Raw genomic sequence first — 25255 nt, forward strand, 5'->3', positions numbered from 1 at the left:
ATTTTGTATAACTAACTTCTATAGTAACCATTTTAGAAAAAAAAGAAACAACAACAATAAATATTTTTTCATTATTCGAAAAATAATTAAAATTTTTTTCTTTGTGCAAATAAAATGATGGCACACCCATCTCCAGATCTTTAAGGGGTTCGAAAGAACGTGTTATTTACACAGTTTATTTCAGAAGAGCCCATCGTTTCTATTAATAACTAAACATACTGCTCATTTATACAATTCAATGTACATTAATAATCGCAGGTGAAAACAAACCAATGTGTTATCAAAATATATCATGAAATAATCGATGAACTAAACAAAATTATTATTATTGACAAAATTTATTAAACAAAAGTTGTTTTTTGTGAAAAAATTTCCCCTTCATAATAACCTAGAAATTGAAAGTTGTTATTTTTTCTATCCCTACTTGAAAAAATATAGCTAAGAAGGTCGTATGAATTTTCAAGTCGGCCGAAAAAAAAAAAAAATATTTACTAGCTTTGAAACAGCGTTCCAAAAAAACCATTTAATGTTTTGGTAGCCAATTACACAAAATTAAAATATTTAAATTTTCAGATTAACTTTAAATTTATTTTCCATCATATGTACATATGTATATTCGGTATACACTCGACATCAAATTTGACAACAACTTATCCACGTAAATTGCGAGCGCAAACCGAATTGGAAAACTTTTTTTATATATATTTTTATTTATATATATATATATTATATATAAATTACTGAAATATATTTTATAAATCAGAATTATATAATTTTATAAAAAGTGTTTGTAGAACTCTAAACACCGATTGAGAAATGGCTTCAAATATTTTAATAAACCATCTATATTAAATATACATATATAAGTTACAGCCTCATGTGCCGTAAATAGTGAAACATATACGTAACAGAAACATTTTATGTGGAGAGTCTAAAACTTTTAGAAATAACACAAATCGACTAATGCGAAAATACTTGAAAGTTATGGTATTTGGGTCAAACCACGTTAAGTGGTCCATGAAAATTTCGAAAAATCTCCGATTATGAAAATTAGCAGTTCATTAGGAAGGGGACCAGACGCATACCACGTAATATAATTATTTCCTTAAAACTGGTTTTTTTGTTGAAGTTACTGAAGGTTGAAATTTAGAGGACGATAAAATTGTAAAATTATTTTCTCATAAACTACTGCAGATAAATCGATGAAATTTTGTGAAGACAAAGAAAAATGTTCGTGCTAAATTATAAATATTTTTTCATAATCCATTTGCTTAAATAATAATATTTTACATAACTTTTTGTTAAACAATTGAAATGTATAAACATTTGTTTATTTATTTTTTTTTTTGAAATCTGTTTTGTGTACTCTTGAAATATGAATATTTAGTAAAGAGTGTACATATATTGTACTAAAAATATCATTATATATTATTTTCTAATCATTTGCCGGAAAGTGGTCGAAATTCGGAAATCTAGACTAGAATATCCTCCAAAAACAAAGCTATGGGCTGATTTCACTCCTAAATGCCGTTTATTGGTAAAAAGTGTACATCATTGCATTCACTGAAAAGCTGTAGCAATTGTATTTCTGGGGGTAACTATTCCTTACTGATTATCTAGTTTGAATGCTAAGCTGGTAGAATGACAAGTCCGACTTATATTATCTTTTCAAAGCAACCTATGGACCATTATTTAGCACTATAATGGATTTGTATTTCGCTTAATTTTGTAAAAGTATTTAGAACCTCTTCCGAATAAAGCTATATCCCTTTATACACTTGGTATTTTATAATTCATTGAAGTGAATTGGATTTTGGTTAATTGAAATTGAGCAGTTCTCACTAGCATCATCATGCATTACATTTCCAAAAATGTAGATAAATTTTTTCTTTGACAGTACAAAACCAAGCACATAGATGTTACTTTTTCAGAGTAGTAAATAGCTAACAAAGGTATATAAGGCATGTCGTAATATATCTGGCGAAAATATTGAATGTTGTGGTCATACACTTTTTTGGGATTATTTCGAAAATAAAAAGAAAACTATGAACCACTTACGTTTTGGTTATTTAGTCCTTAATAAAAATGCCTACTTTCTCGTTCACACCTTTAACAGCCGACATATTTCACTAAAATTATTGCCAGCAAAGTTTTTTTTTTTATATGAACATTGCAAGGAATTCCGTAAGTATTTTAATCATTTTTTGTATATGTATATAATATTGAAAACCATTTCGATACAATTTTTGTTGAAGTTTCCACAAAAATATTGGAGTATTAGATACATACTTAATTAGTGCTGTATTCTTCTTCTTTACTGGCACAGGAACCACTTACGCGATTATAGCCGAGTTAACAACAGCGCGACAGTCGCTTCTTCATTTCGCTACGTGGCGCCAATTGGAGATTCCAAGCGAAGCCAGGTCCTTCTCAACCTGATACTTCCAATAGAGTGGAGGTCTTCCCTTTCCTCTGCTTCCCCCGGCAGGTACTGCGTCGAATACTTTCAGAGCTGAAGTGTTTTCGTCCATTCGGACAACATGACCTAGCCAGCGTAGCCGCTGTCTTTTAATTCGCTAAACTATGTCAATGTCGTCATATATATCATACAGCTCATCGTTCCATCGAATACGGTATTCGCCGTTGCCTATGCGCAAAGGACCGTAAATATTTCGCAGAACCTTTCTCTCGAAAACTCGCACCGTCGACTCATCAGACTTTGTCATCGTCAATGCCTCTGCACCATTTAGCAGAACGGGAATAATGAGTGACTTATAGAGTTTTGTTTTTGTTCGTAGAGAGAGGACTTCACTTCTCAATTGCTTACTTAGTCCGAGGTAACACCTGTTGGTAAATGATATCCTGCGTTGGATTTCGAGGCTGACGTTGTTGTTGGTGTTGATGCTGGTTCCTAAAAAGACGTAATTATCTACAACTTTGAAGTTATGACTGTCAACAGTGACGTGGGTGCCTAGTCCCGAGTGCGACGACTGTTTGTTTGATGGCAGGAGATATTTCGTCTTGCCCTCGTTCTCCACCAGACCTATTTGCTCCGCTGCCGTATCCATTCTGGAGAAAGCAGAACTAACGGAGCGACTGTTAAGGCCAATGATGTCAATATTATCAGCATACGCCAGCAGCTGTACACTCTGCTAGAAGATTGTACCTTCTCGGTGCAGCTCGAATTATTTTCTCCAGAATAAGGTTGAAGAAGTCACACGAAAGAGAGTCGCCATGTCTGAAACCTAGTTTGGTATCGAGCGGCTCGGAGAGGTCCTTCCCGATCCTGACGAAACTTTTCGTATTGCCCAACGTCAGTTTACACCGCCGTATTAGTTTTGCGGGGATACCAAATTCAGACATCGCGGCAAAAAGGCAGCTCGTTTTCGTGCTATCGAAAGCAGATTTGAAATCGACGAAGAGGTGATGTGTGTCGATTCTCTTTTCACGGGTCTTTTCCAAGATTTGGCGCATGGTGAATATCTGGTCGGTTGTTGATTTGCCGGATCTAAAGCCATACTTATAAGGTCCAATCAGTTTGTTGACGGTGGGCTTTAATCCTTCACACAAAGTTTCGTAGAATTTCCAAGCACTACCCATGTCGGCCAGCATGTCAAGATCTTTATACTCACGCATTTCGGTCTCTCTCTTTTTTTGTCTGCAAATGCGTCTCGCTTCTTCAACTCTCGGTATGAGTATCTATCCCATTCCGCACGTCTTGTGATCGATCGTAACGTTGCGAGGTATGCAGTTTATTTTCTCTCCTCTGCGATGCGGCACTCCTCGTCGTACCAGCTGTTCTTTTGCATTTTCCGAAAACCAATGGTTTCGGTTGCAGCTATACGTAAGGAGTTTGAAATGCCGTCCCACAGTTCCCTTACACCGAGTTGTTGACGAGTGCTCTCAGAAAGCAGGAGTGCAAGCCGAGTAGAAAATCGTTCGGCTGTCTGTTGTGATTGCAGCAGCTCGACGTCGAACCTTCTTTGTATTTGTTGACGTGCGTTTCCTTTTGGACCAGATGAAGGAAAAGAGAAGAAGATATACACAAATAGTGTTCTCAAGGTATTTATTGTTATGCCCAAAAACTGTCGAAATTTGACTTTAACTTGTTGCAGGCCTTAGTCTTTCCTTACTTGTTTGATTTTGCTATCACCCCAATCTGCGGAATTATTAAACACGCTTGAGAGATTAAGACACGAAATCGTGCGACAGTAGTTGACCGCCTTTCAAAGGCATGCTATTGTGCGACGTTACATGAATTGGATAATGTTTTCTGTATACGTTGCACCAAATTTGGGCGAAGTTTGCAGACGCCATGACGATTTATGTAGGTTTATTTATAAAAAAAAGATAATATGGATTTATCATTTTGTACGATGATCAGTTGCCACTGTGGTCGGAATACAGAGTGAAAGAGAGAGAGAGAGCGAGATAGAGAAAAATATATACAGAACATACACTGCCACTTGCTTACACTGGCATTTAATAAGTCGGAGTAGTTTGTATCCCAACAAGTCACGACTAAGGAAACTCAAGTACATTGAAAGAGTTAACGTGGAAACTAACACCTACTGCACAGTGTTACTCTGGAGTTTGGAACGATGTAACAAAAATTAATCGCTTAGGACCTGATGATCGAAGGTGTGTTCGCCGTCCAATAATTCAAGAATTTCATTATCGCTAGGTTCCACGCGTAGTTGAGCATGGCGGAGGATCAATCATGGTGTGGGGATGTTTTATCTGGCATGATGTTGGTCCACTCCATATGATTGATTGAATTTTAAACAAGGAGCAATACGTCGATATGCCAAAAAATGTCATGCTGTCATGGGCTGAGGAAAATTTGCCTGTTAACAGGAAGATAACTATTGAAAGCATGCGTCTAAGTTAACACAAAAATTTTTTAATAAAAATTCTATCAATGTTTTGGAGTGGAAATCGTCCAGCCCAGACTTAAACCCTATAGAAGATCTCTGGGTGATGCTAAAAGAGCGATATGCACCAAAAATATCCCAAATATGGATGTTCTTTGTGATGAAATTAGAACGGCATGGCAAGCTACAACATTGGTGCGCTGTCAGAGTCTTATAACGTAAATTTGGAATCGATGTGAGGCAGTATCAAGGTAGAAGAGATAACCAATAAAATACTAACTGAAAGTAAGCAAGTTAATGTAGTATCATTATTTTTTATTGATAAAATATTTTCGTTTCTAATTAGTTGTCGCACTCAAATCCTTGATTCCACATGTTTTTGTTAAAGTCTTCAAAACAAAAGCGAATTTTGAACAAAATTTTTACTACTAGAGTTTAAGTTTAACATAGGTTTCAATAAAATAGGTGAAAATACAATAAATATGCGTGATTTTTTAGAAAATAACATCATTCTCTTCAAAATAGCTGTCGTTTCCTATTAAATAGCTGTCAACAGCTGTATATGTACTATATATATAAGTATATACACAGTATATTAAATCAGTTCAATAGCAAACTTTTGGCTGGTAATTTTCATTACATTACATAACCATCAATATCCAGAATGAGTATAAAATTGACCCACCCAAACCAGAAAAATAAAAACCAACGTGGATTATTTACAAATCATTAAATGGTCGTAAAGAATTGGCTCGGTAGGCGTAAAATACAAACATTGTGGACGAAGAAAGGAAAAGAAATGAACATTTATTGATATACAATTAGGAGTTTGTGGTATAAAAGCCAACCAAACGGTACTTCAAGTTCGGTGGTATTATTTGTACTAGCATTTTTGGTGTTTTTGTAAATTCTTTTTTTTTTTTATTCACATTTTTTTTGTGTTCGCTTAGTCAAATAATAGAGGGGAAGACAGACTGCTACTTTGTTCAGCTTATGCTTGAGCAAAGAACAGATTTCTGGTTGCAGTGCTGACCTGATACTTATTTTAGGTAAATGTGTGTGTATATATGTATGTATATCGTGCTGTTACAGTCTCAAGTGGCCGATCATTTTTGGAATAACTAATACCACTCACTCAAAACAAGCTAAAAATACAAAGAACACTCTCACATTTACACACACACACATAAATAAAAGGCAGCAAAGTAAACGAAAAGTTTAACAGGGTAGTATTTGTGGTATAAGGTAGGGTAAGTAAGTAAGTAAGTGAATAGGTAAGTAAATAATCTTAATCTGCTCACCTTTTCGTTTGCCGGGATTCTCCATGTCCATGCCTTCGGATGCCTTCGACTGGTGATAAAGTTCCGAGCTCTTGATGCGTTTTTTGTTGCTGCCTAAACGCCGTGTGGAATTGAGGCGAAAGCGTTAAAGGAAAAAGGGAAATGTCGTTCAGTGAAAAATGGCTAAATAAATTGCACTTTCGGTTGAGTAAGAAATGCTTTCTAAGCGTAAATTATACATTTCATATTTCGTATGCAAAGAAAAACGAGTAGTGCGGACGCACAGTGGGTTTATTTGTTGTACATGTGTGTTAGGTGGAAAATTTGAGCGCTTAAAGTATTGGAGCACTGAGTGGTGAATTGAAAAGAACAGCGAATTACGAATTTATTTATTTATTTTTATGAATAAGTGCTCAGTTTAGCTCTCAGTGTCTTAGTCTTATTGACATATATATGTTTAAGAGGTTTTATCTACGTATGAGATATAATTAAATTTTTTGGATATATAACGAATATATATATAATTATTTTAAAATATTCTCCGAATATATGAAATTGATCCGGCAATAGTTTCGTAGACATAGACGTATTTATAAGAATGTTTTAACTTAGTGTAATTCCAATGCTTAAAATGTATTTTCGAAACGATATTTTCGGAGTCAGGGAGGAAAGGCTCTCTGAATTGGTTAAACTGATTGAAATAAATTTTCACTGAACCTTTTTACATATATTTTTCAGTTAACGATCAACGATTTTTGATAATTGATCCGATTTTTGTAGCCATTTTGAAGAAAAAATTTTTGTTTGTCAAAAATGAAAATATTGACTAGTCTTTCGATTATTACCTGTATTCATCTATAGTAATACACATTTTTTCGGTTTTTGAAACTTATATAATTTTAAGCGGGAAACTATTTCTTACTGCCAGTCAACTATTTTCAGAAGCTCTTTAACTTTTGTCTCTCGAAAATAAAAAGTACACATAATAACATAATAATTACAGATTTGAATGCATGATCTAATGCTTGGGGTAGCAAAAATACAAATCACCCCGTCTTATTCTAGAATACTTCAGCGAAACGAACCTTATTTACGATAATAAATACTGACATGTAAAATACCAATAAAAAAAATAAAAGTTCCATAATAGACCTAATATTTGCTAACGACACATTTGGCAAGTACATTAAATATAGGGTGTCGGACCTGTACACTAACAGTGATCACTTGGCCATTATTGCCGAAGTTTTGTTCTCCCAAGAAACAGAAACCATCATCAGAAACATCTCTAAACACAAAGTTGGAGACAAAAGAAGTTCGCACTAGATGAAGGCGCCGCTCACTAAGTATCCGCGGTGCAAAAATTAAGTACATAACTACAGCATACGACGCAACTATGCATAGAAAGCGAAAGCCCGTAGACTGGTGGAACGAAGAAATCGCCACGCTCAGAAAGCTTTTTCACTCAGCTAGAGGTCGTCTACAGTACAATCAGAATGATAGGAACAAAAGCTGCTTCAGAGAGACTTATAAAAATGCTCCTGAAAACAGCCATTGCTCTTAGCAAAAGATCTTACTTTGAAAAACTTTAAGTACGGCAAGGCTCGGTCTTAGGCCCTCTACTATGGAACTTGAAATACGACGGGGTGCTAAGCAGTCACCAACCAAAAGCCGTTAATTTATTTATATACGTAGACGACCTTATTGCGGTAGCGTTGGCTAAACATCTGAATGACCTCCGGCTCAAATGCAATGATAGCATAAGTGGTCTACGTCAATGGTTTGCTTCTATGAGTTTAGAGTTGGGAGAGCAGAAAACGGAAGTCTTGCTCATAATCACAAGGACGGTGAAGGAAAGGTTTTCACTCATCTTAGGGGAATGCTTTAGACGCTATCTGTTTCAGTTCCTTCAGGACTTTAGTCCATACAGTCTGACGTGAGCAGAGTGTATAGAAGACTCTGAGCATGCATTTTTTCAAGGCCTTGTTTTTCAAATGTAAGGGACAGGAAAGTTTAATAGCACTCATTTATCAGTCCTCTGGTGAATGGAAAGCAGCCGATTCTAATGATAATAAAACTAAAACATATAGAGAGTATTAAGCGTCAGTCAGTCCGTATGATAAATGAGACTTAAATTCTTTCTCTCTCCCATGAAATAATACTTAATCCGGTGCTTACGTGGGAGAGATATGACTTAGGAGTAGGTTACGTTTAGCGAATTAAAGTTCCACTCTCCGTCTTTCGATGCCTCTTTCTTAAATAAGAAAAACATAAAAATTACAGGTATTCCCGTAAGCAGTCTATTTTTAGAAACTAAAAAGAAACTGAGAGGACCCTAGTACATATTTTGGGTCGACACAAACCAAAAAAAAAATTAAATAATATCAAGATCTTGTTGTTTATATAGTATTTAATAAGTCGATATAATTATTCTTCTTTCTTGGTTGGCTTGTTTGAAAAGCAATATTTGGAGTATTGTGCTCCAAAATATAACCCAAGAAAGTAAGATTCATCAGCTATGTAGTTGGATTAGATGCAACTTTTAAATTTCTTCCTTAGCTGCTCAATTTCTGCTTTAATTGATCATTTCTACTCCGTCTAAAATGACTGAAATTTGCGTATTCCCGAAGGTGATGTTATAAACATTCATAATTTTAGCACTTCTTTTTAAATATGCTGAAGGTGTTTGAAGTTGAGATCCCATAGGAACTGTAATAACTCCTACCATGTCGCTTAACTCTTTCATATACAAAGGTAGAAGTCATTTGGTCTATCCGTCATACCAAACATCTCAAAGTAATTAGGTGTTCAAGATATAATGTGTGCCTCTAGTCTCTTCGCGCCGCTTCATGGAAAGCTTTATGGTTTTGGCCATCATGTGATGCTATTTGCGTTCTCGGCATCGTCAGGTCAGGTTAATTTTGCTTTTTTATATTATATTAAAGTTACTTTTGGGCACCTTTGGCCGCAGAAATGTCAGAATCGGAGTTTAGGCAAAACTTATTGACTACAGAAAACTTTGCTATGGAATTTTTTAGTTACATTTATGAATTTCGTTTGGATGAGCGAATCTTTGAAAAGTCTGATTGAGTCGTAAGTATCGTTGATATCTGCAGCTCTCGCATTTATCTCAACATAACCTCAAAATATCATTATATCATCTTTTTCAACACACTGTGTATAACTGTCGAACTATGATTCATTGTGACCTCACCTTTCGCCTCGTTCTCACGATAGTTACTCACCATCCAGAGCTCGGTTGTTATTTGCCATAATGCACGCCTGCCTGTTGGCGATTAAATTCGTTCGCCTGAGGATTTGTTTGAAGCCGAAAATAAATAATTTATTTGCCTCGCACTTTTTAAAGCAATGAATTATTTGTTTTTTGTCTTCCATACACATATACACACATTTTCGTATACATCACGTGCACAATGTCATCACAAGAGCCGCCGCGAATGCAAGGGGCGTCTAGTCTGCACGTAGTGGCATTGCTTTAGATATGAGAGTACACCAACCTTTAGTTATGGTGCTTATGCCACATACATATTCATAAAGAAATATGCGAGGAAAAAAATTGTAAAAAATTATGCCGAGTGGCTATTACTGTTTGCCTCGGCGTCAGCGTTGAATGGCGTCTACAACGCGAATAGACATTGAAGTGCGCCGATTTGCATTTGCATAGTCTTACCGCACTAACACACACACACATATGTTGATATGTATACACACACACATACGCATAAAGAGTAGGTACGTGAAGCATTCACTATTGACAGGCGCTGGTCAGCGCTGACACTCACCTTTGTAACGTCCTTCCGAGTTCTCCACATAATTCACAGCAGTCGGTGGTATTCCTGCGAAAATAATTGCGAAGAATGGAAAATTTTTATGGATTAGTCGAAAAAAATCACGGCAGCTGAACGCTAACTCCTACAACAAATCATACAAATTATGTAAATGAAAAGCGAAAAAATGTGGAAAAATTCAAAATTTCTGCAAAAATTACGCCACCATTCGTTGGTCGCATTCTAGAGCGCGAAATGTGTATGAATGAAGTTCATTAAAATGCAATGCCTCCGCCCTTCTTTCCGTCCTCTGACGTAAATACTCGCAGTCGTGGTTGAAAATATTTAAATTCAATTACGTCCAAGTGCAGGTGTCTGCGTACGACCGAGCCGCCGCCAGCGAAGCGGTTAAATATTTCTGCCATAGTTAATTCACTAAAAGAAATGCGAGCTTACGAATGCGCTAAGTTGGCCGCGCCATTCGGTTTAGGGGTCGCATTCATTGCCGCAATTTCGCGGATTATTTTTAAGCTGATTTGATCTTGAATGCAAATATTTTGGGTTTTTGCTTTATATTGCTTTTAAAAAGTCCTTCTTTTATAGTATTTCATATTACTTTAGTCATTGAAATCGCTTCAAACTCAGATTTCGCTTTAAAGACGTTGATTGTCTAAACCATGTATGAGAAGACATGTATCCATATCTATCTTGTGAAAATAAACCTAGTTCCGAAAAAATGGATAAAATCGCATAGTCCGACCGTAATTTGGCGCAAAAAAGCCTCTCGGAAACTTTTGCCTAAGGTTAGGTTAGGTTAGATGGTTCAAAGATCACTCTTGGTATGTTAGTTCTTTGTGAAGCCATTGAAAAGAAGAACTCCTGCGTTCGAACTTATGTATAAATTAGTAAAACGTTTAATAGTCAATACAAATTTGCACAGGCGTTTAATTTCCATGCCCGCCAGTTCGGTGGGATGTTTGAAGGTATGCGCTCCCAAGTGTTTAAGTTATGTCCTCCCAAATGCGTAACAGTCAAGAACGAAGTCTTGAGTTGTTGAGTTGTTTCCACCTCATCTTCTTACATAGCTGCTGCTGGTGGCGTCTGGTAAGATTCCTAACCTTATGACATGGATGCCATTAGGCTAATGGCATATTAAAAGCCAAAAAAACTAGGGAGGGGCTAGGCTTACTGAGGGCAAAAAGATCACTAGATCTCTTGTGATCTATCTTGGGTCAAAAGGCTTTTGTCTCATTTCCTGGCTTTGCAATTTCCTGCGATTCCGCTATGGTCTGGCTTCCATACCAGTCTTATCACAAGGATCCTCTATGCTATTAACAGCGCAGTTTGGCACTCCTCGACTAACTCTGAATGCACTGTTTGTGAGTTCAAGGCTAGTATCGCCATTCCGCTATCTGAGTGAATGGTCATTTCTCTGAAGGAGGCTGCAGTCCGCAGCAGTAGATCTGCTGCAAACTTAATGGCTGCAACCAGTGCTTGGAAGATACTGCAATAGTAATGTAGTCTGAAGCTGGAGTTGATAGAGAGCTTCTGACAATAAAATCTTTCACAATCTTTCCCCAAAGGCTTTGAGCCGTCCGTAAAGAAGCTCACTGTCCCTCTCCTCCAAGGGCTTCTTCTCATCCAAAACTCCCTCATCGGTATATGGGCAGAGAAGGAGCCGCCAGTGTACGATTTGGCGACTCTATGATCCAAGTTATCCGGTATAAAGTCAAAGCGTGTGAGGATATCCAAGTGTTCAGATACCTGTACTTTTAAGAATCCAAATTCTCTGAGTATGAATCAACTCTCGCAGTCATACACCTTCCGACGATATCTAGAAGGCGTAAGTGTTATGGGTGGAGTGGACCTTAGTACCCAAATATCGTGATGAGAGCCACCCGCTGAACGCTCTCGAGTTTCTTTGCAACTTTTGCCTTAGGCTGTATACAAAAAAAGCCACACGTCTTAAGACATAATCAACTCCGAATAGCAAAAAAAAAAATCGATCGAAGCGAACGGATACTGTTAATAAAATTGTGACATTTACGATAAGATCAAGACACAAGGATCGTATCTTATATGCAATGAACCGACGCACACGTTGGTTAAGCGAGGATTGACGGTCAACTAGGTTTTGGTGGAGAATCATCTACTATAAGCTGGCCCTAGGGTTAAACTCTTCATTCGCAAGAATCATTCTCCCTTAGACGGCCGCGTTTGGCCAATAGGAAAGAAATTGTGTTTCATCAGGACAACCCCAAGATAAGTTGGGAGGCTTATATACATACATACATAGATCCACCATTGGAGCTGACAGCATGGGACTATCACTTGCACTGTCTATCATCGAATGATTTTTCTGTTGAAAAATTAGTCACAGCATTTTGCCAATTGGGATGAGGGTTTCCATGAATGAGGAACAAGGTATCGAACAAAATTGTGTGTATTTCATCTTAATCGGAACATTATAACTATGTATGTAAAACAATTTTTTTTCTAATGTAAAAATAATTTCTTTTTACTAAAGCTTACATATACTAAGGCCTCACCTTCCAAGTATCACAGTGTTCGACTACCTTTTTCAGTTCCCAAAAAATTCACTGAAAATATATTTGACATCAAAATCACCGACACTGAGACTTATTTTGAAGTAAAAAATTTTGTAGTTGTGGTAGCTTCAACTAAACATTCGAAAAATCTTCAATAGAATATGCGAACTTGAAAGCCTCGCCATAATTTGTATTGACTGAGGGAAAGTATGTACAGTGTTCTCTAATAGGGATGATACGATTTCAAAGAGTCCTTTCGGTAATTTTTAATATGTTGTGATCTGCAATTTTCCTTTATTCAGTAATGTTTATAAATTCACTATGGAAAAACAAAGTATTAGCAAGCACAACATTTACAAGTTATTCAATTTTATTATCAAAATAATCGTTCTCCAGTTGTAACTTTTCGTGCGCTTTTGCCATTTTATAGTCGTAATAATCGTCCAGTAGTCGCTCGTCGTCAAATTGTTGAAAACTTCGATCGTACATTTTATTCACTAAAGTTCAAGTGCCAAAAAGACGAAGAACCGCTCGAAGTAACGAAAATGTTTCTACCGTTCAGGAAAGTTTTGCTAAAGACTGCAAATTTTTGATTTCAAGTCGTTCTCAAGAACTGGGACTATTTTCAAACCACAATCTAACGGATTTTGGGAAAGGAGTTGGGCTCGCATCCATATAAAATTATTCTCATTCAAGAACTGAAGTTATATGACCACGGTAAATGGCGTGAATTTGCGCTGATTTTGCCTTAGAACTAGAAAACGATAACGAGTTTAAGAAAATCATCTTCTCCGATGAAGCTCACTTTCATCTGTGTGGTGCGGTAAATAAATAAAACTGTAGAATCTGGTGCGAAGACACCTCACAAATTATTCATGAAAAACCATTAAAATCAACTAAATGGCTATTTTGTGTGGTTTTGATCTAGTGGAATCATCATTCCGAACTTTTTACGAAGTTAACCAATTGACACCGTTACTGTCAATGGAGAGTGCTAAAGATCGATTATAACCAAGTTTTATTGCCGCAATCGGAAGAGTTTGTTCTTGACAACTTCTTGTAGAGTCATTTGAAGTTATTGGTCTTTAGCAATGAACCAAACTCTCTTCAAGCCTTAGAAGTCAAATATTAAACGTGTTATTCATGGCATTCGACTTGATTTAGTGGAAAAATTAATCGAAAATTAGATTCATCGAATTTGTTCCTGCCAAAGAAGTGGTGGAAGGCATTTGTACGGTATTATATTGAGAACTTAATTGTAAACATGTGAATTTCCTTAACAATTAGAGTGCTTTCTTTTTAAAAAATCATATCACTCTTATTGGAAAATGCTATAGTTGATTTCACAAATATAAGAGTATAATGTTTTTTCAAAGGTAGATGTAGATCTGATTCGCCAATTCATTTGAAACCTTCTGAACTAAACTTGGCTTGCCAAAAATATAACTAAATAAATAAAATAAATATAACAAATTTCTAATGCCTGTTGTAAGATTGGGTATTTTAAAAACATCGTCGTAAGCGCTGCATTAACTACGAACATTGACCCTAAATGCCTATACTTTATTTCTTTTAGTCAATATTTTAAATTAAAACTCTCGCTGTGTTCAAGGATGTAGAGGGTATGGAAGGGTACCTTAGAGGATTTATAGTTTTAGTTCAGTTATCGAAAAATAGTGCTGCACTTTGAAGTTTGTTAAAAATTGATATACAAGGAGGAGTTTATTATAAAGTTTTGGGGTCACCCTATAAGTTATCTGAGGTTTCTAAGCTTTTGGACATGAATTAGAAAATAATAGTGATCTAGGATACTTCAAATTTAATTCACTTAATTGCAGCAACCACAGAAATCCAGAAATATATGTATTTTAAGATTCTGATTTACCTATAAGTATTATAAAAAATATATAATTATTACTAAACTCCTCTTTATGTATAATTTGGACCATTAAGTTCAATATGTCTTTGAAACAAATAAAAAAAATTGTATGTATCCAACTTGCCCTAGTCTTTAATCTGTTTTATAAGCTCAGCATATTAACATATAAATTTCAAAACCTTAAAATATATTTTTTTGATAATAAAAGTAAAAAAAAAACAATTTTTGAATTTAATAGAAGCTTTAACAAAAAACACTTCATTTAAACTCAATGCCGGCTAACTAATAACGTTTATTAACTTACGATATAATTTTATGGTGCCATCGGTATCGCCCAGTGAATTTTTCGCCACACAACGGTAAGCGCCGAACTCTGCTTGCGTCAAGTCACTGATATGCAATTGCATTGCATTGCGATATTCGCCAATCTCCGTCACGCCAGACGTATATTTGACACCTTCAATGGAAAGGTAAAAATTTGCATGAAATGGTGGTTATGGTTATATAATCAAATCAATTATTATTAAGTAGTATAAATTGTTATTTTTAACAAAATTGAGGTTTATAAAAAAATAAAAAATAAAAAAAATTGTATAAAGATATTAATGGCTTTTTGAATACGTATGTATGTCTGCGTGCTGAACTCAACCATGTGTTAGTATTATTAAAGGTTAGCGGTACGCAGGTTAGCAAGCAAAAGTTAAAACCACATATACTGACTCGTATTATACTATATCTGTGTGAAATACGCTAATAACTGCGCTCTCTTATACATATGTACATACACAGTTTTTCCATAGCTTATGTCTCTAAGTCCGCTCACATTTGCATGTAAGGACATTAGCACCAATTAAAAGTCGCTACAAAAATGCAAATTAAATTATTAGCATTTAAGCAGAGCTTTTTCTAGCGCATTTGCGTCGCTTGCTTCTTTCGCTTTTCCATATATAGACAAACATGTACAGTCCCTTTAGGTTGTTTTTTTTTTGTGTATTTCAACTCAAAGAATACAGTACAGCCAGTGGAAACACCGCCAGCAACAAAATTAACATTGACGAGATTTTTCTCAACTTTCGTCAGTGATCCGTTTACGAGAACGTTGCTCTATTCGGAAATTGATATTATACATGGACTGGCCATGAATAAATGTAAATAAATGCTTACAACTGAAATAGCTTAAATCGATTTAATATATTTAACTCTAAACAGGTTTAAGTTTGCCATAAAATTTTTAAAATGTCTGATATATAAAAAAAATATATCTAACTGTTCATCGTGATGAGCTGAGGCAATTTATCCAAGTTTGTCTGCTGGTTCCTCCATCTGTCTCTATATATGTGAAATAGTACCGCAGTTTTTGAGATATGTATCTAAAATTTTGGACACGTCCTTTTCTGCTTAAGAAGCTGATTTTTTTGTTGGAACCAACTATATCGGACCACTGTAGCGTACGGCTTCCAAACAGACTTATCGACCAAAATCTGGTTTTTGGATGGAAAAGTTTTTTATTTGTCAAGATATCTTCACACAGTTTGGCATTAATTATTCTCCAATACATAACAACAATCTACAATAATATTGTTAAAATCGGACCACTATTTGATATAGCCGTCTTACAAATCAGTCCATCGAAATGAAGTCGTTGTAAGAAAAAGCTTTTTGCTTGACAAGATATCTTTGCGAAACTTTGCGCAAATTATTGCATCAAACAACGCTACAATCTCTGGAAATATTGTTCGGATCGGATCACTATATGATTTAGCTACCGTACGAACTGTACGGTCGAAATTAAGTTCTTGATGAAAAAAATTTTAATTGAGAAGACATCTTCATGAAATTTAACATATATTATTGTCGAAGGAAATTCGATCAACTCTGGATATATTGTTCAGATCGCACCGCTAAAGTATGTATAAAAGCTTTTAGATTTAGTTACACATATAGTTGCTGTAAGAAATGCGCCATAACTAAGTATACGTCATGAGTTTCCCCTGAAAGCCCCTTTAAATATCAACAACTGCCTTCAAATATCAAAATAATAAAGCATAATGAAAATGGTCTAAAATGAACTTAAACCATTTTAACAACTAACTCCATACATTGCTGTGTGTATTCCCCTAAATGTATGCAATTATGTGTTAGCGTTCTTATACTTATATGGAAATATAGCCCTTTTTTGCAGCCACCAAAGCAACCACAGAAATCTAGGTAAAAAACATAAAACAACCGCTGCAGTGATTATGCAAAAACGTAGACCAGTGAAATATGTATCACCTACACATACATGGCTATAAACATACCTATTTGTTGGTGTGTATTTATGCGCAGCGGTAGCATTAGTGCAGCCACTGAAGTGCAGCCAGCGTAAGAGAGTTTCATAAACTGTAGTGTGGCCAGTTTGCTGCATTTCGGTTTATGTGTTTTTGTGTGTCTCGAAAAAGTTTTTAGTTAAATCAGTTAATTAAAAAGTTAGGTTGATGCTCATGCTGCAATGATACAATACACTTTTTGGTCTACGGTCAAGGAGTATTTGTGACAACACTTCAATTAGAAGGTATAATTTTCAAAATGTTAAGGTTAGCGTCATGCTGAAAATAAAATTTCTGGAATATTTGCAAAATTTGGAAGTTGAATTCCTGGAAATAAATTTGATTGGATTAAGTACTCTAACCAAAGGATATCTACATATCTCTTTGCGAAGCAAAACTTTGATGGTGGTGAAGAATCTTTACATTTGCTTTCCATTTTCGAAAATTTTAATAATATAAAGAGAAAGAGTTAAAACTTTTCCATAGGAAACATTTTTAACAACCTTCAGAATATTTAATATTTATTTGACTAATTAACTCTGATTCGGTACTCAAAGTTGAACTGCCTTAGTCAAATGAAATTCCAAAGTGCTTTAAATCATGTGGAAACAATTAACGAAAGAGAAAAAGTTCATAAAATAGTTAATAAAATAACCAGTCCTTTTCAATCTAATGTTTCAGTCACCGATATTCGCTCTTAGCCAAAATGTAGGCAACATTTATCTTACCAATTAAGGAGGAGCTAAAATCTCGCAGTTTTGTTAACAAATCTTATTTAATTTAACAATAGCAAGTTTTGAAAAACCTTTCAATTATTCAGAGTCTGAATGTTTAAATCAAAGAAATGCCCGAAAACTTTAACATAATTGACTAAAGTAAATGCTCAATAATATATGTAGTGAATAAATAAGCAAATATAAATTATTTATTTTGTTTTACAGGGAAAGAAAGAGTTAAATAATAAAAACTTAATTCTAGAAATTTTTTGTGCAATATACAAGGTGTGTTCCAAAGTAAACAGGACTTTTTGAATCTAGCGCCCCCTGGTGACGCCATCTATATGTCAACTGGTGCGTTTGAATCTGCTATCTTTATCAATTGTCCAGTGAGAATTTCATGACATTTCATAAATTAAAAGTTAAGTTATTGCGTTTTAAGTGTCAGTATGTTTGTGTTATTGGTGCGAAAATCAGCTTCGACAAAGAGCCAACATTAAATTTTGTTCTAAAATTGGTAAAATTTTTACCGAAATATTTCAATTGATGAAACAAGCTTATGGCGAAGATTGCCTCCCGTAGCAGAGTGCACGAGAGGTTTCAACGTTTTCGAAGTGGTCGTGAAGACATGAATGACGATCAACATGTGGGCCAATGAAAATCCGTGTTCACCAGAAATTCCATCGAAACTGTGTGTAAATTCACCAAAAATTAGCCGAAATCATCATTGAAATTAATGGCAATGGAGTTGAATATCTCCAAAACATCGATTTGTCGCATTTTGACCGAACATTTGGGCTTACGAAAGCTGTGTTCTGCACAAGTTGACCGACAACGAAAAATTGCTCAGATCGATCGACGCTTGTGACCGATTATTCGACCAAAAACCACATTTTAACCATTAACCAATCCCCGTATTCACCTGATAGGGCACAGTGCCACTTCTTTCTTTTCGGAGATATACATTTGCAAATGAAAGGAAAGCGTTATGTAGACGTAGAGGCCATTCAAAAGGCTTGCACCGGCATACTGGCGGCCATGCCGGCCAACGAGCTAAAACACTCGTTCGACATGCTTTTGGACCGTGCATAAAGCTATATTGAAGCAGAAGGAGACTATTTTGAACAAAATAAATTGTTTTTGTCAAAAAAGCCATTTTTTGTTTATTTTTAAAGTCAAGTTTACTTTGGAACGCCCGTTGTATATAAAGCAAAAGTTAGGCATTTCCTGCAACCTCATTGAAACTGAAACTTTTTACATGTTTTTGGTATTGATTTAATAATTATTAAGAGGAATGACATTTTAATAAAAAAAAATATAAAACTTGCTTTCAGTTAATGTTACTGTTTCACAGTTATTTACAAAATTAATTTTAACGAAATATTTTCAATAATTTAATAAAAATTCCATTGGAATTATTTCTACAAAAAATTTAACATTTTTCAATCAGTAATTTAATTATCAATAAACAGAATTAAAATACCGTTTTTCCTTATTTCCACAGTAAAACTTTCCCTAACTACCGACAATATTATTTTTGTTGTATCACAACTTTTTTGCAATATAATTTTTTTTGTTCTTTTTTTCCAAACCCTTTTACCATAAAAATTTTGTTCTGCCAAATAAGTATGCCACAACTCAGTTACAAACTTAATTAAAATCATAAATGCATACAAGCGCATATACTACGCTCAACGATTTCGCAAAATATGTGCCAGCAATGATTTAACTAATTAAAATCACTGTCAAGACAATGTGGCGAAAAGTTCATGCATAACTGCCACGCCGCAAATGTCCACACGTTGACACCTCAACAAAACATGCAGCGCAAACAAACGCACGTGTACACAGACATCAGCATATAGCGATCTATATAACGAATAAATAAAATTGTTGACACAAAAAGAGTTGCACATGAAATCACCAGCGCAACCGCAGAACCTTACCAAAACCTCAGAAGGTTGTCACTTTCCATAAAATGCACAATGTATGCATGTATACGAGCATATACTGTTATTCGTTTGCAACAGCAAACTAGCAGGTTTATTTTGTATGCTTGTAAGCCGCAACACAAAATTCTAATTAAATACGAAAGGGACAACTGAACGGAAATTTAGTCTGCTGAGAAAAAAAATCAAGAATGGACAGCATAGGCGATCAAGTATTTTATGAAGAACCCGAAAAACAACTTATCTTCACAATAGCACTGTAATGTCAGCAAAAGTAGCTTTATCAAGATTTTAAGAAGATCCGAAATATTCGAGCCAAATCTTGTTCAGCGATGAGGCCCATTTCCGCCTTAATGGGTATGTAGACAAACAAAATTGCCGCATTTGGGACGAAGAGCAATCTGAAGACATTTAACAAGTTTGGATTGGTTTGCGGGCCGGTGGAATCATCGATTCACATTTCTTCAAATATGATACCGGTGCGAACGTAATCGCTTGCGACCGTTATCGCGTTATGATAACCGACTATTTCATGCGATAATTTCACGTTTTAAAATGGTCGATTAGCCACCAAGATCATGTGGTATCACACCGTTAGACTTTTTCTTGTGGGATATGTAAAGTCTACATACTATGCGAACAATCCCGCTTCGATTCAGACCTTGGAGCAAACCATCACGCGTGTCATTCGCCAATTACCCAGCGAAATGCTCGAACGAGTCATTGAAAGTAGCACTCAGAGATAGTTTTTAAAAAAAAAATTGTATCATTCGAAAAAACATTCCTCAATAAATTTAAAGTTTCTTTGTTTCCTCTTTAGAATTTCAGAATATTCCGCAAAAATTTTAATTTGATCCGTCAATAGGAATTCGGAAATATTCTATTAAAATTGTTTAAATTTGTTTAATCGGATCTCAAAACTTTAAGATTCTCTCGAAAAACGGCTGGACCGATTGACTAGAAGTATTTGCACCACCTTCGTAGAATTATATGCATATTTGTCAATTAATGATTGCAGAACAAGATCGATTTTTGTCCACTTTTAATAGTAAATTTTTTCCCAAAAAACAGCCATTTTCCCTGTCTCGTTCATGGGAATTGAACATTTTTTTATTTTCGAATTAGAGATATTACTCGTATTAAACAGAAAAGTTTACCTCAATGGCAGACACCCATTTTGGAGAAAAACCAAAATTTTTCAAAATAACATGTACATTGCAATGAATATTAAATTTTATTTAATTAATAAACTTACAAAAATATTTTAAAATAATGACAAAAAAAGTTTTCCAGATTTGCAAGTGGATATAATTGATGGAGTTAATTTTCAAGACAGATTTCAAGTTAAAAATTTATGATGTTTATTCAAAAATTCTCTATGTGTAGTACTATAGAAAAGTATGCTGCTATCCACCATCATAGTGTCTTCTTTTTGCTAGGCATTACTCTCCAGCGAAATAAAATACCAGAAGCTCGAACAGACAGACAGCACTTGTGGTTCTGAGCTAACATGTCATCTAGTTCATACGCAATATTACTAGGATTCTCCTTTAGTAGATAAATTATTATTTTTTGTGTAAATTGGCTGTAATCTTTTATTTAAGTTTTCTGTAAATTAGTATAAGTCCTTGGTTTAAAAAAAAAACTATTTTTTTATCACTTTAACCATTCACTATAATAAAACTGATAAAAAATATGCAAAACATATCTTGGTAGCACTGAATATAGCGGCTATACCATTTTAATGAGTTATTTGTAGCCTCTTGCACGATAACTTTTTTTTTGATTTTACATGTAATTCTTTTGACAAGATAGCCGAAATGAGCAGAGAAATGGAGCATCGAAAATAGCTATAATGTAATTAAATAAAAGATGTACTTTATATTAGCAAACAAAAAATATTTCCTTGTCCTAGAATCATTATAACAGTGAGACTCCAACAGGCCATTCGCTGCTTCATTTTTGCTCAGTGAAGTCAGAAAACTTTTCTAAAATGCCTGAAAATGCAAGAGTATGGGCCGAAAGCATTTCAGACCATGAAGTAAATCGCTTCAACTTTTGAAGATATTGTGGAACACAAGGAACGATCCAAAGTAAACGTATCTAAGAAAAACAGAACAAATGTTTTTTTAGGTAAAATCAATTTATTTTATTCAAAATAGTCTCCTTCTGTCCAAAAGCATGTCGAAAGAGTGTTTTAGCTCGTTTTCCGGTATGACCGCCATCATGCCGGTGCAAGCCTTTTGAATGGCCTCTACATCTGCATAACGCTTTCCTTTCATGGGCAAATGCATTTTTCCGAAAAGGAAGAAGTCGCACGGTGCCATATCAGGTGAATACGGGGAGTGATTAATGGTTCAAATGTGAAAAATAGCAGATTCTAATGCACAAGTTGACATATAGATGGCGCCACCAGGGGGCGCTAGATTCAATAAGTCCTGTTTACTTTGGAAAACACTTTGTATATATTCTTTACTTATTATAAAGCAAATGTTTATTATCTTTATTTTGTGAAATTGTACATTAAACTACTACCTGGTGGTACTATGTCTCCCCGTTCTCTCGTCCAGTAATTAATTGACTTAGGGAAGGCTTCAGATTGGCATTCCAAAGTTACATTTTTATTTTCCACTGCACCAATCAGCTGATTTTGCACTGTTATCATTGGCGGAACTGAAAAGTATATTCGAAATATTAAAATATGTATATTTGAGGTATAATAAATATAATTAAATATATAATAGTATAGTATACTAGATAACACACAATTTATTCAGTATGATTATTTAAAATCTATGTGATTGTTATTAATATTCTTTTAGTTAAAAATTGATTTTAATATCAAGTCTTTTCTAAATATTAAAAATACGTAAATATCGAATTTAATATTTTTGAAAAAATAACCGGTTAGGAAGCTATTTCAAAGAAAACTTTTGTAGTGCGAGAAACATTATTATTCAAAATTAAGTTGGTCAATTTTTGAAAATATACAAGTACATTCCATGGTAAAAATAAATACAATATATTTTTTCCATATTCAATATTCTATTAATTAATCTTTATAAATATTATTAGTTTTGTTTTGTTTTTATATTCATTACTGTCGAAAAAAATTCTGCTATGTGACTGAGTTTGCTGACCGTTGCGTATAAGTGACTATTGAAAATCAAACTCATATATTTGTTTATTTGTATAACTGTAATTAAACCAATATATCGTTAAATTTTTTTTCAATCACCAATCGTTTGTTTTAATGTTGGCTTCATTATGAAATCGTAATCGGGAATTTACGTTTTATACAATTTCGTATTAAGCCAAGCAAGCTACATAACCCCAACAACATTGTCACTACATTTTTTATATAACACGTTGACTAACGTGATTTTTGTGTAGTATTAGCCGAAGTAAACAAAGGTATGAAAACTTATTCCCTTATAAGACGATTTCGTATTGAGGGTTTATTTTGTTCATATACTCGCGTATACACAAGATCACTCATACGCAGGGGTGTACATATTTTAGTTTAAAAAATAAAATAAAATAAATTGACTTATATATACATATTCGAAACTACTTTATACTTACAATGCACAATCAACGTTATGCGCTTGCTCACCGATGGCGGCACACCATTCGATGCTATGCATAAGTATGCGCCCATATGTTGACGTTTCACTCGTGGCAGAACCAAAGTAACACCCTCAACGCTCAACACTGAAATAAAAGGAGTTTTTAAATATAATTTCAAAACAGTCAAAAATCAGTTCAGAGTAATCATTAATCACAATAGTTCGCATATCACATATTTTTTAAAAATAATTCAATAATGCTCATGTATGCCAAAGTTCGTCATTTTAAAAATTCTCAGGTTTATATTAATTATGATATTTTTTAAACAAAATACTTATGACAAATTTAATTCATATATGTAATATTCATTCATTTTACATTTGCCATATGTTTATTTAAGCCTTTGCTACTTTTATTGTCGCTTTATTGCCCAAGAACTGCTGGAAAGTTTCGAATCCCTCTGAAAGTCTGGTGAATCACGTGACTGAATCTCTTACACATTACAAGAATTGTTTAAAAAAATACTCAAAACATAAAGTCTTTGGTAAAAAATGAAGTAAAGTATAACAGAATGTGTAAAATGTTAACAAAGGCTTATAGTGCGTCCAAGATGGCCATGAAGACGTTGAAGGTGACGAGCGCCCCGGACGCCCCAGCACATCAACAACTGACGTAAACGTGAAAAATGTGAAAGCAGGGGTGATGAGGTATCACCCAATTACAATCAGAAAAGTCGCTGGTGATGTTGACATATCGATTGACTCATATCATTATGAACATTTTCCGAAAGTTTTGGCTACGGAACGGGTACTAGCAAATACAATCACCAAGCTCAAAATAGGCTCAAAAAATGCATTTGATCGTGATAGTTGTGCTTACTGTATTCTTTGATTTTAATCACATTGTGCATCATGAATTTTACCGCAAGATCAAATCGTCAGTAAGGAGTACTACACGTTCAACAACGTTTGTGTGAAGCAAACCAAAAAAAAAATACCGGATTTTGTGGAAAAACATGTTATGGGTTTTTCATCACGCTAACGCAACTCTTCACACTTTGTTCGTGAATTCTTGGGTAAAAAGATACTGGGACGATGTCCTAGCTTCCACATTCAAAAAACATGGCTTAGTGTTACTTTTGGCTATTTCGAAACTAAAGAGAGTCTTAAAGGGCCTTCGTTTGCAAGATTGATGAAAATACCTGAAAGAGCTAACGGATATCGCAAAATCGAGCTCGAGAAGTATTTTATTGATTAAAAGAAACGCCCGCATGATTCGAGTGTGGACTTTTTGGAATACGAAAAAATTAATGTAGTAGATAAATTAAAATTTTTTCAAAAAACAAAAATTCCCGTTAGTTTTCAACCACAGTTCATATAAGAAATTCAGTTCTTTAAAAGCAATGCCAAGTTACAGTATAGGTTATCTGTTTTAAAGATGAGGAAATATTTTTATGTTTAAAGTTTTATTGAAAAACCCGTTATATGAATGTAAGAACATTAGAAATATATCTATATAAAGTAAACACTTATATATTATGCTATAAAAAGTTCACCTGTGAAGGGTATTTTAGCTTTGTTACGTCACTTTATTGTTGAAAAAAAAATAGTACGAAAATTAAAAGAAATTACGAAAACCATCTTATCAACAAAATAAACAATTTTTGAGCCATATAAATATAATTTGCACACCTTTTCTCCCCAACTGAATAAGTATAATAAATCTAAATTTCAAAAGCAAATAAAAGTTTATATATGCTAATATTGTAAACCAACCAAATTGTCCAAAAATTGAGGTTGATATTGTCAGCTGTTAAGTTGCCATAAAACTCGCATGCCGAAAATCGACCTTTTCCATGTTAGCTGCTAAGCTTTATATGGAATTTCTCCAGCTGACAATAAAAACGGGCACCCGAACGACATTAGAGTACTTTATTGCACACAAGAAAACATTTACACAAACAAATATAACTTAGTGCCCACTTAATAGCTATGTAGTTTGTTGTTGTCAAATGAATTTGGAAAATATAATTTTTTCTCTGCAGTGCCCGTATGGGGAGAGTAGCACGAAAAGAGCAAACTTAACAACAAGTGCATAATGGCTATAATAACAGTTGGCATAGTTTTGGCCAAACCATAAATGCATGTGTGTATGTAAGGCTGCAGCTGCATGTGTGCAGGCATGCCACGTACTCGACAAATACAAAACAAAACCACTGAAAGCCATTTGAATGGCTGCAATGAGTGGATTATGACTTGCTAACAAGCTGCCACAGAATTGCATATGCTTTGTACACACATATCTACATATACTTAGTCCTATATATATCTATAGTATATAT

At 34.6% G+C, this 25255-nt stretch overlaps 1 protein-coding gene across 4 annotated transcripts in view; it reads right to left on the bottom strand.

Moving 5' to 3' along the window:
- LOC120768260 (limbic system-associated membrane protein) overlaps nucleotides 1-25255 on the bottom strand; it is a 68742-nt gene that overhangs the window by 4120 nt on the left and 39367 nt on the right. For 2 of the 4 annotated variants that reach the window (XM_040094857.1, XM_040094854.1), the window contains 5 exons: nucleotides 22930-23058; nucleotides 21877-22017; nucleotides 14675-14827; nucleotides 9958-10011; nucleotides 6176-6268 (listed from right to left, as the gene is read on the bottom strand). In XM_040094857.1, coding sequence (XP_039950791.1) covers nucleotides 6176-6268; nucleotides 9958-10011; nucleotides 14675-14827; nucleotides 21877-22017; nucleotides 22930-23058 — 570 coding nt within the window. The remainder of the gene's footprint in view (nucleotides 1-6175; nucleotides 6269-9957; nucleotides 10012-14674; nucleotides 14828-21876; nucleotides 22018-22929; nucleotides 23059-25255) is intronic. The other 2 variants (XM_040094855.1, XM_040094856.1) reach the window with 2 other exon arrangements.

This window comes from Bactrocera tryoni, chromosome 2 (assembly GCF_016617805.1).
Source record: "Bactrocera tryoni isolate S06 chromosome 2, CSIRO_BtryS06_freeze2, whole genome shotgun sequence".
In the NCBI taxonomy this organism is placed as follows: Eukaryota; Metazoa; Arthropoda; class Insecta; order Diptera; family Tephritidae; genus Bactrocera; species Bactrocera tryoni.